Here is a 14,641-nt window from a genome sequence, read left to right as displayed (position 1 = left end):
GTGTCATTGTCAACCATGAATAATAATAATAGTCATCATGTTTGGATCATTGGATTACTATTATTATTCCCAACCAAATCTATGGGATGACTTTTTTTTTTTTTTCTCTACTATCTTTAAAACAAAATGTTTTTAAAATGGCAATGGAAAGAGCGTGTAGTTGGTTGCAAAGAGTGGCGTAGTGGTGGTGGTGGTGGATGGGTAGATCAAGACGAGAGTCGTGATAGTGACGATTTTTGGTGACATTTTTTGAAAACATGGTGTGTGGTTTGTAGAATGAATACCTAATCGCGTGTGTGTCGACAGATGGGTAGGTCGGTAGGTGGGGGTGAGGTGAGGTGAGGTGACTTTTGAAACAATAGGTATTCTATATTTCTTTTTAAAACTTACAACTTTTAATATTTATCATCTATAGGAGGTTCATAATAGTGAAATGTTAAAACTACTTTAAATATAAATAAATATAAATATAGGTATCTACTATATACTTAGTAGGTATGTGAAAAGGTAAATGAAAGAAATATATATATATATATAGTATGTTTGTGTGAAAGAAAGAAGAGCAGCTATCAGCTGATAGTTGAGCTTAACTATGATAGATCTTGATTTTCAATTGAGAGATGGATGGATCCAAGCGAAAATCAGATGAAAAAAAGTTTTTGATAAAGGAGGGAGTTAGCAAGCAGGGAGGGAAGTCCAAAGGACATCGTCAGCAACAAGACAAGACGAGCCCGATCAAGATGTGAAATATCTATAGCTTGTATTTATAAGTCTCTCTCTCTTTCTCTCTTTCTCTCTTTCTATCTCTCTTCTTCTATGATATGTTGTATTTACTTTGTTGTTGTATTAAAAAAGTAATAATAGAGTGAAGTTCCTCCCTCACTCCCTATCGCTTTCTAGAAGGGAGGCAGGGCTCAATTTATTAATTATTAATATTATTATTATCTTCTTTAACGATCGTGGAATGGGTTGTTTGCTTGCTTGGTTGGTTGGTTGGCCCACCGCTTGACAAGCAAACCTAAACCTAAACCTACCATCCTCCAACAGAACCTACCCTAATCTATGGGTATGGGTAATGCACACGCAAACAAATGAAACAAATGTTGGGTGAGTGGGTAGGGTGTGAAGCTGAGGCGCACCAACAACCAAAAAAAAAAAAACAAAACACACATATTGATTGACGAAGATTCCTTTGTTTGTTGTTTTGCAGAAACAGCCAACAACATCGAATCTCATAATTGAAATTTTAGTCATCGAGGGGTCATGACCCTCTGACGCAATTGGCTAATCGTCAAGTCCTTTTTTGGCTAAAACAAAAATTTCTTTTTGGAGGGCATTTTGCTGATGTTGCACCTTTTCAAGATATTTCTCTAGGCCGATGCTTCTCTTGAGCCTAACCATCCTCTTTACTATTTAGATCTCTCAAATATTATCGTATGATCGATTGATAGTCACCCCCAAAAGTATAATAGAATAGGTATGATGTTTAGCAGGAGGACAGATCGTGAAAATACAAACTAAACTAAACTTTAACCGTTGGTACACGAAAGGCGTTGGAATTGAATCAATTATATTTGCCGAAATCACGTGACCATGACCTCGGAAACTGTACCACCCAATACCTTTTTTAGATCAATGATCAGTTTGCATTGATTTTTCATTTTTAGTATTGATTTTTTTTCAGAAAAAGGTAATCGATTCAACTTTCAAGATGTCCCCGAATGGTAGGATGATCTTTAAATGATTCAAGTGATTTAATTATTATTTTCTAAATGTTTTTTTGTTTAATTTTATTTCTTTTTTTTTTTTTTTGATTGGTTTTTCTTTCTTTTGTTTCTTCAAACCAAACAAACATACTTTTACGTTGGTATGTTTTGGAATCGATAGTTGGTTTGAATGATAGTATTATTAATTTTTAAAGAAGAGTATTTTGATTATTTTGTATAATCACTAATTGCTATTGAAGAGATTGTTGAACAAGTTAAAAAGATGGTAGCAATGATGAGGAATGCCCAACCATGGATTGGGTGTTGAGAAAGACCATTGTAATCTTGAACTATAAAGTCAAACATTTTGTCATCACAATATTCATGTATCTTTACACAATCCTTGTGACGAGCTTCTTTGAGAGCACCTGCAAAAATAACCACCGACACTATGCAAAATACCAATGCTCCAATTGGAAAGTATTTAGTGATCGATGACAACCACGGTGCAAGTTTACATGGGAAAAAACTAATAGACACCAAACAAATGGTAATCGACAAGATCATAAACCCAATGATATCAAATGCAAATGCAGCTCTATAAACTGATAATTCTCTAGACTCTGCATTTGGGAATTCACCCTGCCACACCATTCCATCCTTATCTTCATATTCTATTTGTTTATAATTAAACCTCATTTTTAATCCATTTTCTTCTTTTTGATACCAATATGCTAAAATCAAAAATAAAAATTATAAAATGATTAATATTCACATTCAATCAATAAATCCTCTTAATTTTATTTTTTAACATACTTGGGAATGAAGATATTATTAATATCCAACTTGCAACTAATAATGAAAAGACTATAACATTTGGTTTATACACCATCCTTTTTTTTCTTTTTTTTGAAACTAATCGATTAGACTCTTTGTGTATAAAATATTATAAAAAATATATGAATGGAAAATTATTGCTAAATATAGTATTATATATTAAATATCTAAAAAAAGATAATTAAATAATGATACTACTACTAATGCTACTGGTTCGAAATTAATTTCCTTTTTCAACTCACTCTTTTGTCCGGTGATATTACTATACTCTATTGATCATATTACTAAATCCCCATCGTCAATCAATTAATTAATCAATCACTCTCAATATCTTCTGACCCCTCTCCTCTCCTCTCCTCCTCTCTGTAGAATTCTATTATTGTTATCATACCTAATAGGTATTCGAGACCAGTAAATTGTGAGTGACGACGGTGAAAATAGTACATCTTACAAGAAACCACATGTGGTTTTTGATTTATGGTGTGTGTGAAATCAAAAATACAAATAATTATTTGTGACAATTCTGTATTATATATTATATATTTGTTTTGTGTACGTATTACTAAATATATACAATGATTAAAAATATTGAATGAATTTTGTTATTTTAATTTATAATTCTCTCCTCGGGTTTCAAAATGATAATATAGTAGGGTATGTTGTTTTTTTACATTTTCTTTTACAATGCTTGTTGTGGGTGTTGAGGTTGTTGATCTGGTTGATGAGGAGTTTGAGTTTCAGCAGCAGCAGGAGGAGGAGGAGTAGTAGAGTCCTTCTTCTTATTGTTGTTGTTGTCACTTTCAAAATCACACAAGAATATTGATAAAAGTGAAGCTGCTAATAACAAGGCCATTGATACAACTGCAGTACACCAACCTGCATAAGGTCCACCCCAAGTTCCATTACTTTCATCGTATATAAATTTATAATCATCTCTATCACATTGTCTATTTAGTTTTTTGCAATCACTAAATACAATAAAGTAAAAGGTTAATTGATTTGATTGTTTGTATTTGAATTTGTTTACATACCGATACATAGCATTTGGTAATCCAACAAAAATAAATGTTGCCAAAAATGCAAATAAAAATCCTACCAAAGGAAGGAATTTGGTAATCGTTCCCATTGGAGCACGAGGTATTTTACCGAGTATTCCAACAATACTGAGAATGACAAATACAATATTAAAGGTTACTACAAACCAACCCATCACTGAAAATGCCAACGAAGCTTTAAATATCTCGAAATAATGTCTATTACTATCATCATAGACAATGTATAATACATTTCCACTAGGTACTTTCATCTTTTCAAAATTGATATAGGTTACCTTTCCAAATGCATCAGAATATCTATACCAATATGCTCTAAATATTAAAATAAATTAAATAGATAAATATTTGAAATGATATGGGTTAGGTTAGGTTCTAATTACATCTTCTTTAGTGATTGTATATATATTTATATGTATGCATACCCCATTGAAACAATCAACATTACCCATGATATTCCTAATAAAGTTAATACTATAATACTAAACAATTTTGAAGACATGATTAATTAAACCTATATATATTAATAATTATCTCTTTCTTAAAGTTTAAAAAGTGATTAATAAATAGTGTTGTAACAATGATGATTTTAAAATAAATATATATATGATTTAAATCATTCACCTCCCACATCTCTCCATGTTCAAATAACAGTCGACCATTGTGTGTGTCATAAAAAAAAAAGATGGGTGGATGTTAAACCCCCTCTTTAAAAAATCAGACTTGCCAACTATAGATTATATTTTAGAACTGTATTGATTAAGATTGATAGATAGACAAGATAGATAAGGAATAATTATAAATAAATCCATACCTTTATATATATATATATATTGATTAAAATTTGATTGATTTTTCTTTAATTGTCATTTTTTAAGAATTGATTAAACAATTCTGAAACTTCATAAACTCTATTCACCATGAAATGTTTTAAATGGGATGGTTGAATTTGGTCTTTTAAAATTAATCTATTGTCTAATAGATATTTAAATAATTCTTTCATCAACTGACCATCAGAGGTATTTCGAATGTTTAATGCATTATCAGAGCATCCAGCCGATCTATTTTTGTGTAGAAATTTTACCATTTCAATATTTCCAAATTGTGACAAATTGTCAATAGCCTCAAAAGTACATCCTTCCGTTCTATTATAATGTAAATACTAAAAGAGAGTGAGAAATTAATAAATTATTAAATTAATAGTAAATAAATAAAAGATTAAGATAATTTCCTTTTTTTTTACCTTGACAATTTCAAAGTGATCATTTTGATCCATAGCTAAAGTTGTACATCCTTCTGTTCTATTTTCGTGAAGAAATATCACAATATCAAGGAATCCGTTCTTTGCAGCTTGATCCATAGCATCTGAAGTACATCCCTCTGTCCTATTATAATGTAGAAACTATATATATATGTAGAAAAAAAATATTAATATTAAAATTCAATTATTTTTTGATCATTATTATTCTATATTTATACCTTGACAACATTTAAACGACCATGCTTTGCTGCAAAATCCATTGTAGTGGTTGCCCATTTATTGGGTAATGAGGCAGAATGTCGATGGAAATATTCTATGAGGTCTAGTCGACCATTGATCGCAGCATAATTGACAGTTGTCAAAGTAAACTGTACTCCTAATCCAATAGTATCTAAAACATATGAAATCATCTCTAAACTTTGGTTCCTATAAACTGCAGTGTCTAAAATATTAATTATACATCCTTCTGTCCTATTTTCATATAAAAACTAAAAGAGAGAGAAAAATAATAAATATTAATATTTTAATAAATAATATATAATTAAATATTAATAATTTATATCTATAATTACCTTGACAATATCAATATGACCATTTTCAATTGCATTATCCATAGCATCCGCTGTGCAACCTTCTGTTCTATTATAATGTAACCATTGGACTATATTTAATTTTCCGTTTTCTGTGGCTCTTGCCATGGCTGCTTTTGTGCATCCTTCTGTGCGATGATTATGAAGGTATTGAATGATTTCCAAGCTATTTGCATTATCCATAGCATTTACTGTGCAACCTTCTGTTCTATTTTCGTGAAGAAATATAACAATATCAATGAATCCGTTCTTTGATGCTTGATCCATAGCATTGGTTGTGCATCCCTCTGTTCTATTTAAATGTAGAAACTATATAATTATATAGTGTTTTGTTAGTTAGTTCCATGTTAACATTCGTGAATCATAATATAATCTTACTTTTAATATTTCAAGGTTCCCAATCTGTGCAGCAGAATTCATTGCTCTCTCTGAACAACCCTCTGCGCGATTAAAATGTAGAAACTATATATAAATATAGAAAATGATTAGATATTATTCAATTCATTCAATGTTACTTTTACATACTTTGACAATTTCAAAGAAACCACCTTGAGCAGCTCTATCCATAGCAGTGTATATACGATCGTTATTTTGATTATCGTGATGATGCAACCACTCTACAATAGACAGGTGCCCATTAGCTGAAGCCGTATTGATCAACCATGGTGGCAAATCCTCACCTTGATTATAAAGATACTCCAAGATATGTAAATGACCATTTGCAACTACCTTGTCAATGACAGAACTTGTGTATTCTGGTTCTTGAGATGCAAGAGAATCCAATAACTTGATGATAGATAGGTAACCACGTTCAGCAGCTCTTGGTCTTGTATTGGTTAGATTGAGTTTTGGGTATCGTTTGAGTATAAACTCTAAAACTTCTCTATTACCAACCAACGTTATATTTAGTGCTAGATGAGAGAAATATTGAGTTGCTTGGTCTCTATCTTTTGGATTGAAATCAGGTGACCAATCATCAATCAGATGTTTGAGTGTATCCAACTCAGCATTACGATGAATACAGTATCGAATGATTACATCTATTCTTCTTTCCAATAATACATTATCTATGCCAGGTGGTAGATAATGTTTGATAAAACACCAAGGCATTGCATACTTGCTGATCATAGCAAGATTGGGTAACTTGATAATCTCCCTACCACTTAATGATCGATTAGCTTTATGATCTCTATCACCAATTGGTCTTGACACTTGTTTTGATATAACTTCAACATGTTTGAATATCAAATGTCTTATATACTTTAATTTAAATATAGTTGAAAATGTTGTGGTTGTTGTATTATTATTTGTCTCGTTCATACTTTTTATTAATAAAAAGTATATTATAATAATTAATATTTTAGATAAACTCGAGACCAAGACTTGACTCATTCATTTTCATTTTTATTTTTATTATTTGTTTATTTATTTGTATAAATATCTTTATTTGTATTGTTATTATTATTTATTATTATTTATTATTACCATTATTTATTATTATTTGTATCTTTTATTAATATTTTATCTTTATCTTATTTAAGAGACTGGATCATAATTGGCTAATAAAAATGATAAGGCTCCACCAATTAAAACAAAGGCGGTACTTACGACAACTGCAGCCCAGCCAGTGTAGGGACCACCAACGCTACCGTTATCATTGTCATACATAAACTTGAATTCTTCACGAACACAACTTTCTCTTCCATTGATGTCGACACAATCCCTACCCGAATACAATATAATATAATATTAGTGTTGGTTATAAAAATATGTTACACAGTGTAAATAACTATTTTAAATAATGACATACCTATATCTAGCATCACCCAAACCAACAAAGATAAACATTGATAAGAGACAAAAGACAAGAGCAATCGCTGGAAGGATTATCTTTGTAACCTTGGACAATGGTAATGGGATTTTGGCGAGAATACCAACCAACGATAGAATGATAAACATCAATGTCAAACTGAGGGTTACCCAAGCCAACACTGAAAATGCAAGAGAAGCCTTGAATATTTGAACAAATCTCTGGTTATAGTCTGTTTCCTCCAAATCGCTCACACCAGTTCCATGATAGCCCACAGTCTTGATCTTGTTATAATAGACATAGGTTGTCAAATCATTAACATCAATACGATACCAATAAGTTCCAAATGATACTATTAGTAATATCCTAAAAAGCAGATAAAAAAACCAATGTTGGTTAAATCTATTTGTATTGATTCATTATTCATCATACCATGCAACACCAAAAATTAAAAAAACAGCTGCGTTGGCTGGTCTAAAGTTCATTCCTATTTAATTGATAATTTATTAATAAATATGTAGAAAACTATACTAGATTGATAGATAGATAGAGACTGACTGATAGATAAATAAATGTTTGTTGGTGGTTTATCGCCGTTGTTGTTGTTGTTACTTTTTTATAATTAAAAAAGGTTTGATGATATGATATGAATGATCTATCATTGTGCAATTGGTGGTGAATTTTTTTTGTTCACAGCTCCGACTACTAATAGGTCGACCCATACATATATATATGGTGGGTTGACGTACATTATTTTGCAATGTTATTCACTACCCCCATCTTTTGATTGATTGAACATTATTATTTTTCATTGATTGAACCCCCCTAAACCCCATCTTCAAACTAAAAAGGCAAAAATTTGATTGCACATATTTATATATATGTACTACCTGCCATATTTATCCTGTAGTATTTTCTTGATAATATTATATTCTTCTTTATTGATCTATTCATTCATTATTATGAACTAATATATAATTATAATTATAATTATAATTTGGTAGAGCATACATAGCGGTAGTAGTCGTACCATCATCATTATATTCGGCAAATAAAATTGAAATGATTCCACCAATTAAAACTAAACTTGTACTAATTAGAACGGCAATCCAGCCAGTAGTAGGTCCACCTTGTCCTTTTTCATTGTCATATACAAAACGTTTAATATCATCTTGATTGCAATCAAAAGAGTCTCCATTCAAATTTGCCACACAATCCCTATTTAAAGAATGATGAATGTTAGCGAAATTAATTTTCATAGTAATAATATTTCTTCTTGTACATACTTGTAACGGGCATCACCTAAAATAACAAAGATAAACATTGATAAGATACAGAAGCTAAGGGCAATCACTGGAAGGATGATCTTTGTAATGATGGGCAATGGTAATGGTATTTTTTTTAGAATACCAACAAATGACAGAATGATAAACAATAATGTCGAACTGAGAGTTGCCCAAGCCAACACTGCAAGAGCAAGTGATGCCTTGAATATTCCTACAAACTTCTCGTTCAAACTTGTCTCTTCCAATGGAGTGGTTTGGTCTCCTATCTTGATCTTGTTATAAAAGAAATAGGTTGTATCACCAACACTATTGTCAATACGATACCAATTGGTACAAAATGATACTATAAGTAATACCCTAAATTATGTATGTATGAATAAAGTCAATACATTTAATGATATGATCTTTCCATTCATTTAATTCATATTAATACATACCATGCAATACCAAATATTAAAAATACCAAACCATTGGCTGGTTTGAAGTTCATTCTTTCCAAAAAAACTTATAAACTTTTATACAAATATAATATATTTGTAGAGACTGAGTTCAAATTCATTGATTGGTATAAATATTTATTCAAAATATGTTATTTCTTTCTTATTTAAATTAAAAATGAATACAATTAGCAACCCTTAATCACCACCACCCTGTTTATGGATCATTAACGGTTCAAAAAGGGGGAATTGTGAACATCATTGTTTTTTTTGTTGGTCAATCAAAAACAAAATAAATACATAGATTTACAATTATTATTTATTATTTTAATTCGATAATGGAGAAGGAGGAAGACCATCATAATTGGCAAATAGAACTGATTCCACCAATTAAAACTATACCGGTACCAGCTACAGTGACAATCCAACCAATGTATGGTCCATGTTTTCCCCAATGGTCATATCTAAATAACTTGTCACGTTCACGACAATCTTCATAGTGATCAAGACAATCCCTAAATCAATCAATTAATTAATTGTTAGAAATTTTGAATTAATGTATGTCACAGAAAATATTATTATTTCCTCAATCATTCACTTACTTGTAACGAGCTTCACCAACACCAAGAAAGATAAACATTGATAGAATACAAAAAATAGAGCAATGATTGGAAGGACTATCTTTGTGATGGAGGTAATGGTAGTGGAATTTTAGTGAGAATACCAAACATTGAAAGTAAGATAAACAGTGGTGTCACACTTAGAGTTGCCCATGCCAACACTGAAAATGCAAGAGATAACTTGAATATTCTTACAAACTTATAATTAAAGTCTGTTTCCACTAAAGAAGTTCCGTGAGAGTTAACCATATTAATAAAAATGGATGTTTTGATTCATTCTTTCTTTCTTTCTTTCTTACCATGTAGCACCAAAAATAAAAAATACAAATCCATTGGCTATTTTAAAAATCATTATTTACAAAGTTATTAAATATATTTATATATAAATATATAATTTTATTAGTTGTTTACATGATTGATATATATTTTTAGAAAATAAATAATGATAAAAAAATCCTTCCAAATCTATTTTTATCTTGTTTTTTTAATTAATATTAATAATTTATTGCAAGCTCACTGATTATTGAACCATCGCATGCATGAAATGGCACACTTGTCAAATCACTTAATTATTGTCATACCATGTCAGATCCATTTTTGAAGATATGGGTTAAATCTCAACTTTAAATACTTGGCTAACCCAACCCCCAAATCTTTGATCAATCTATCAATGTGCTAAAATGATTAAAATTTCTTTTTATTGATTTATTATTATTATTTTTAAGTAGGAGTAGTACCATCATAATTGGCAAATAAAAATGAAATGATTCCACCAACTAAAACTAGAAATGTACTAACTACAACAACAATCCAACCAGTGTAAGGTCCACCTTTTCCCCATGAATTGTCATAAACAAATGTGAATTCTTCTTTAATACAAGCAGAATCTTTAAAATGTTCTCTACAATCCCTATAAATAAAAATTAAATTGGTAAATTAAATTGTTAGAATTAATCATGTTGTAATGATTCCAAATCAATACTTTGTTTTACAAACATACTCGTATCTAGCGTTACTTGTACCAAAAAAGATAAACATTGATAAGAGACAAAGACCTAGTGTAATGACAGGCAGAATTACTTTTGTGATGGCAGGCAATGGTAATGGGATTTTGGAGAGAATACCAGCAAGCGAAAGAAAGATAAACAATAATGTCAAACTAAGAATGGCCCATGCCAACACTGAAAATGCAAATGATATCTTTAGTATTTGTAGAAATCTCTCATTTAATCTTTCCTCTGCAAATGTAATCGGAAAATAGTTATCATTATCATCTACCGTCTTTATCTTGTTAAAGGAAAAATAACTAGTTTCAAACGCTATAGCATTTTCCATACGATACCAATAAGTACCAAATGATACTATAAGTAATATCCTAAGAAGAAAAAAGAAAGTTTTGATTAATATTAATTATAACTCTTCACAAAGGATTCATTTCATTTCATTCTTTTCCATCATACCAAGCAACACCATAAATTAAAAATACACCTGCATTGGCTGGTATAAAGTTCATTTTTACCTATTTCTTCTATTGTTGTTGAAACTCTTGTTGAATATATAACTATAAATATTATAATATAAGTTTGTTGATATATAACTATAATTATGATTACCTTTTGTTGCAAAACAAATGAGACATGTTTTATTGGAAATGGGGTTTACGGGGTTCCAATGTTGTCAATGCACCCATTTTTAGATCGATGGCCCATCATTTTTTTGATTTGATTTGCCACACGGTTTTTTTTTTGATTATTATTATATTGATGAATTTAAATATTGATTGGCAAGATCAAGTACTTCATAACAAAACCAAGAGTATTTTGCAAGATGATCTAATATTTGCATTTTTGATACCATACGATTCGTAACCAAATATCTAAACACATCTGTATAATTATTGGATTTACATAAATGGTGAGCGAGGAGAGCTTCTGACGAACACTTTTCATTACGAATCTTGTGTAAAAACTCTACTACTTGTAAATGCCCCCTTTGAGCTGCACCATTAATAGCAACCAATGGTGTACATCCTTCTGTTCTACTATATTGTAAAAACTAAATCAAATAAGAAGAAAAAGTATTAGTACAAAGAATTATTATTATTAATTATTATTAATTATTAATTATTTTCAATATACTCACTCGAACAATATCAATATGCCCATTACGCGCGGCATTATCCATAGCATCACGTGATATCCTAATATTTGGTATATTGTCAGAAAGATATCTAACAATTTGAAAGTGTCCCTTGTCACACGCATACTCTAATCCCATATTTGAACATCCTTCTGATCTATTTACTTTTAAAAACTATATAAATCAAAAGATAATTAATTTTGTTAATTAGAGATCAAATATCTATTTAAATTCATACATACTTTGACAATATTTAGATGGCCATATCTCGCAGCTAAATCCATTGTATTAACTGACCAAATATTAGATTGTGGGTAATGATAATGTAAATATTCGATTATATCTAATCTATCATTAATGACGGCAGCATTTACTCCATCTGAAGAACACCCAGTATAAAGATTTTCATGAATAAATGTAATCATCTCCATGCTACCATTTGAATTGATTGCACGATCAGTTGCATTATTATCCCATCCTTCTGTCCTATTATTAAATAGAAACTAAAAGAGAGAGAAAAATAAAAGGAATTGGATGTTGGTATAAATTATAATAGAGTAATATATATAATTGATCTAGCATACCTTAACCATATCAATATGACCATTCTTTGCTGCATTTCCAATAGCATCTCTTGAACATCCAGAATCTGTTCTATTATAGTGTAACCATTGGACTATATTTAATTTTCCGTTTTCTGCGGCTCTTGCCATGGCTGCTTTTGTGCATCCTTCTGTGCGATGATTATGAAGGTATTGAATGATTTCCAAACTATTTGAATTATCCATAGCATCCACCGTGCAACCTTCTGTTCTATTTTCATGAAGAAATATAACAATATCAATGAATCCGTTCTTTGATGCTTGATCCATAGCATCAGTTGTGCATCCCTCCGTTCTATTTAAATGTAGAAACTATTGAATTTAAAATATGGTTAGAGATGTGACATCTCTCTCTTGTCTTTGTTTTGGTTGTTTTCATTTATACCTTTAACATTTCAATATCGCCAATCTGTGCGGCAGAATTCATAGCACTCTCTGAACAACCCTCTGTACGATTAAAATGTAGAAACTATATTTATAGAATAATATTAGTTATTTTGGTAAATATACATTGAATTAATAATGACATACTTTGACAATCTCAAAGAAACCACCTTGAGCAGCTCTATCCATTGCAAAAGTCGTACACTGGAGGATCTCACTTTGAGTTTGATTTAAATGAAGAAACTATTTAAATGATATTAAGAATGGTTAGTCTACATTTGATTATAATATTATTTTGTGCTATACAATACCTTTAATATTTCAAAATATCCATTCTTGGCAGCCAGATCAATCATACAAGTTTGATATTCATCATTCAATTTTTTATAATTAATTTCAACATTATAATGTAGAAACTATAATGTAAATTTATATATATATATATATATATGTAAGTTGTTTGTTTGGTTTGTCGATCATCTATCTCTCTCTCTTAATTTAATTTCATTATACAAGTACCTTTACAATTTCCAAATGACCATTTGAAACAGCTCTATACATTGCATTTTTAGAGAGATATCTTGTAATATTGCAGAGCATTTGTTGTTGTTGTTGTTGTTGTTGTTGTTGTTGTTGTTGTTTTGGTAGATTATCCAATAACTTTAATATTGATAAATGACCAAATTCAGCGGCAATATCACCAGCTGAATCAAGGTTGATATTTGGATACCTATTGATAAGATACTCTAATAGATCGACATGACCAACTTCAGCAATATATGAAGCCAAATGTGAATGTGTTTCTTGAGGATCGAAATCGGGTGCCCAATCATCAATCAAATGTATAAGAGTATCCAAAGTTGCATTACGATGACCACAATACATTGTGATAATATTTAATTTAACTTGACTGAATATCTTTGTGTCATCATCATCATCAGATGACAAAGATACCTTTAAATAATGTTTGATAAAGTTCCATGGCATTGCATAGATTGATATCATTGATAGAACACCACGTTTGATGATCTCTCTACCTTTTAATGCTCGATTGATGATACTACCGGTACCATCTTTTACTTCTTCTTCTTCTTGTTGTTTATGAATCTCTTCAATATGTTTGAATATCAGTTTTGTCAAATACCTTGATTTAAATACTAATAATAAAGGTGTTGTAGTGTTGTGTGTCATCTATCAATCAATCTATCTATCTATCTATCTTCCATTAAATTTGGTTCAAAATATTATTAATACATTATTATTATTTTTGTTTGGTTTTTTTTTATATCCAACATCTTGCACAGAAGTGAAGATCTTCATGAACAATCGTTCACGATCATCATGCTCATCTTAATTGTACACATACTCGTCTGGTCTTGCAGGTGGGAGAGGCACGACTACTACTACGCATTGTTCTTCTCTGGTTGATGACTGTTTCAGTGGATACATCCAAATTCATCATCTTCTTTTCTAGTGAATTGGAGTGCAAGGTAGTCTTTCAGACATTCAACATTTTCGATGGTCATCCTTTAGGGTCTTTCGGAGGTCACCCCGAAATCCATCGGCATAGGAACAACGAATTCATACCACGTGTCTGGCGTAATAGGTTTGTGAGAAATGTATACATTTCCTTTCATCTCATTTGATCATTTACTAATACTCATAAAAGTCATTCTTTTGAAAGAAAGTATAGGTCAATAACAATGGTACTAGATTATTTGTGATTAATATTGGTGAAAGTTAGGACTTTCACAAAGCCTTTGAAAATTATCTGGATAGTATGACCATCATCCACCGCTTTAACAGTGATACACTTTACCTCTGTTCTTTATATCCTTTGTCTGTCAACCCTTATACAGCGCTGTAAATATATTGGTATATGAGTTGGTCGACAAAGGATTTAAAGAACAGAGTAGA

The 14,641-nt window shown here is 30.5% G+C and overlaps 8 protein-coding genes across 8 annotated transcripts; 1 reads left to right on the top strand and 7 right to left on the bottom strand.

Annotated features, from left to right (window-relative positions):
- Nucleotides 1-126: 126 nt before the first annotated feature.
- DFA_00313 (uncharacterized protein) lies at nt 127-1,448 on the top strand (the record flags this gene model as incomplete). The annotated part of the gene is made up of 3 exons (XM_004357972.1): nt 127-226; nt 474-495; nt 1,418-1,448. The coding sequence occupies 3 exons, from the start codon at nt 127-129 to the stop codon at nt 1,446-1,448; spliced, it is 153 nt and encodes a 50-aa protein (XP_004358029.1).
- A 486-nt stretch (nt 1,449-1,934) lies between these two features.
- DFA_00312 (uncharacterized protein) lies at nt 1,935-2,989 on the bottom strand (the record flags this gene model as incomplete). Its single annotated transcript, XM_004357971.1, has 3 exons — nt 1,935-2,440; nt 2,523-2,558; nt 2,935-2,989. 3 exons carry the CDS (start codon nt 2,987-2,989, stop codon nt 1,935-1,937), a joined length of 597 nt encoding a protein of 198 aa, XP_004358028.1.
- Nucleotides 2,990-3,222: 233 nt separating this feature from the next.
- DFA_00311 (uncharacterized protein) lies at nt 3,223-6,848 on the bottom strand (the record flags this gene model as incomplete). Its single annotated transcript, XM_004357970.1, has 10 exons — nt 3,223-3,511; nt 3,575-3,910; nt 4,021-4,077; nt 4,486-4,757; nt 4,839-4,997; nt 5,075-5,344; nt 5,429-5,755; nt 5,825-5,908; nt 5,972-6,767; nt 6,817-6,848. 10 exons carry the CDS (start codon nt 6,846-6,848, stop codon nt 3,223-3,225), a joined length of 2,622 nt encoding a protein of 873 aa, XP_004358027.1.
- Nucleotides 6,849-6,982: 134 nt separating this feature from the next.
- DFA_00310 (uncharacterized protein) lies at nt 6,983-8,153 on the bottom strand (the record flags this gene model as incomplete). Its single annotated transcript, XM_004357969.1, has 4 exons — nt 6,983-7,169; nt 7,257-7,622; nt 7,689-7,743; nt 8,144-8,153. The coding sequence occupies 4 exons, from the start codon at nt 8,151-8,153 to the stop codon at nt 6,983-6,985; spliced, it is 618 nt and encodes a 205-aa protein (XP_004358026.1).
- A 53-nt stretch (nt 8,154-8,206) lies between these two features.
- DFA_00309 (uncharacterized protein) lies at nt 8,207-9,032 on the bottom strand (the record flags this gene model as incomplete). Its single annotated transcript, XM_004357968.1, has 3 exons — nt 8,207-8,474; nt 8,543-8,899; nt 8,980-9,032. 3 exons carry the CDS (start codon nt 9,030-9,032, stop codon nt 8,207-8,209), a joined length of 678 nt encoding a protein of 225 aa, XP_004358025.1.
- A 624-nt stretch (nt 9,033-9,656) lies between these two features.
- On the bottom strand, nt 9,657-9,848 carry DFA_00308 (uncharacterized protein; the record flags this gene model as incomplete). Its single annotated transcript, XM_004357967.1, has 1 exon — nt 9,657-9,848. The coding sequence occupies one exon, from the start codon at nt 9,846-9,848 to the stop codon at nt 9,657-9,659; it is 192 nt and encodes a 63-aa protein (XP_004358024.1).
- A 471-nt stretch (nt 9,849-10,319) lies between these two features.
- On the bottom strand, nt 10,320-11,112 carry DFA_00307 (uncharacterized protein; the record flags this gene model as incomplete). The annotated part of the gene is made up of 3 exons (XM_004357966.1): nt 10,320-10,509; nt 10,600-10,974; nt 11,060-11,112. 3 exons carry the CDS (start codon nt 11,110-11,112, stop codon nt 10,320-10,322), a joined length of 618 nt encoding a protein of 205 aa, XP_004358023.1.
- A 242-nt stretch (nt 11,113-11,354) lies between these two features.
- Nucleotides 11,355-14,397, bottom strand: DFA_00306 (uncharacterized protein; the record flags this gene model as incomplete). The annotated part of the gene is made up of 9 exons (XM_004357965.1): nt 11,355-11,654; nt 11,742-11,912; nt 11,981-12,241; nt 12,323-12,652; nt 12,726-12,809; nt 12,872-12,967; nt 13,238-13,915; nt 13,979-14,073; nt 14,379-14,397. 9 exons carry the CDS (start codon nt 14,395-14,397, stop codon nt 11,355-11,357), a joined length of 2,034 nt encoding a protein of 677 aa, XP_004358022.1.
- Nucleotides 14,398-14,641: the final 244 nt, after the last annotated feature.

Source organism: Cavenderia fasciculata (genome assembly GCF_000203815.1).
Source record: "Cavenderia fasciculata unplaced genomic scaffold Scf_Dfasci-F-a-11f03.f1-5, whole genome shotgun sequence".
NCBI lineage: Eukaryota > Evosea > Eumycetozoa > Acytosteliales > Cavenderiaceae > Cavenderia > Cavenderia fasciculata.
The sequence above is the reverse complement of the archived record's forward strand: the minus strand, read 5'-3'. Positions and strand labels throughout refer to the sequence as shown.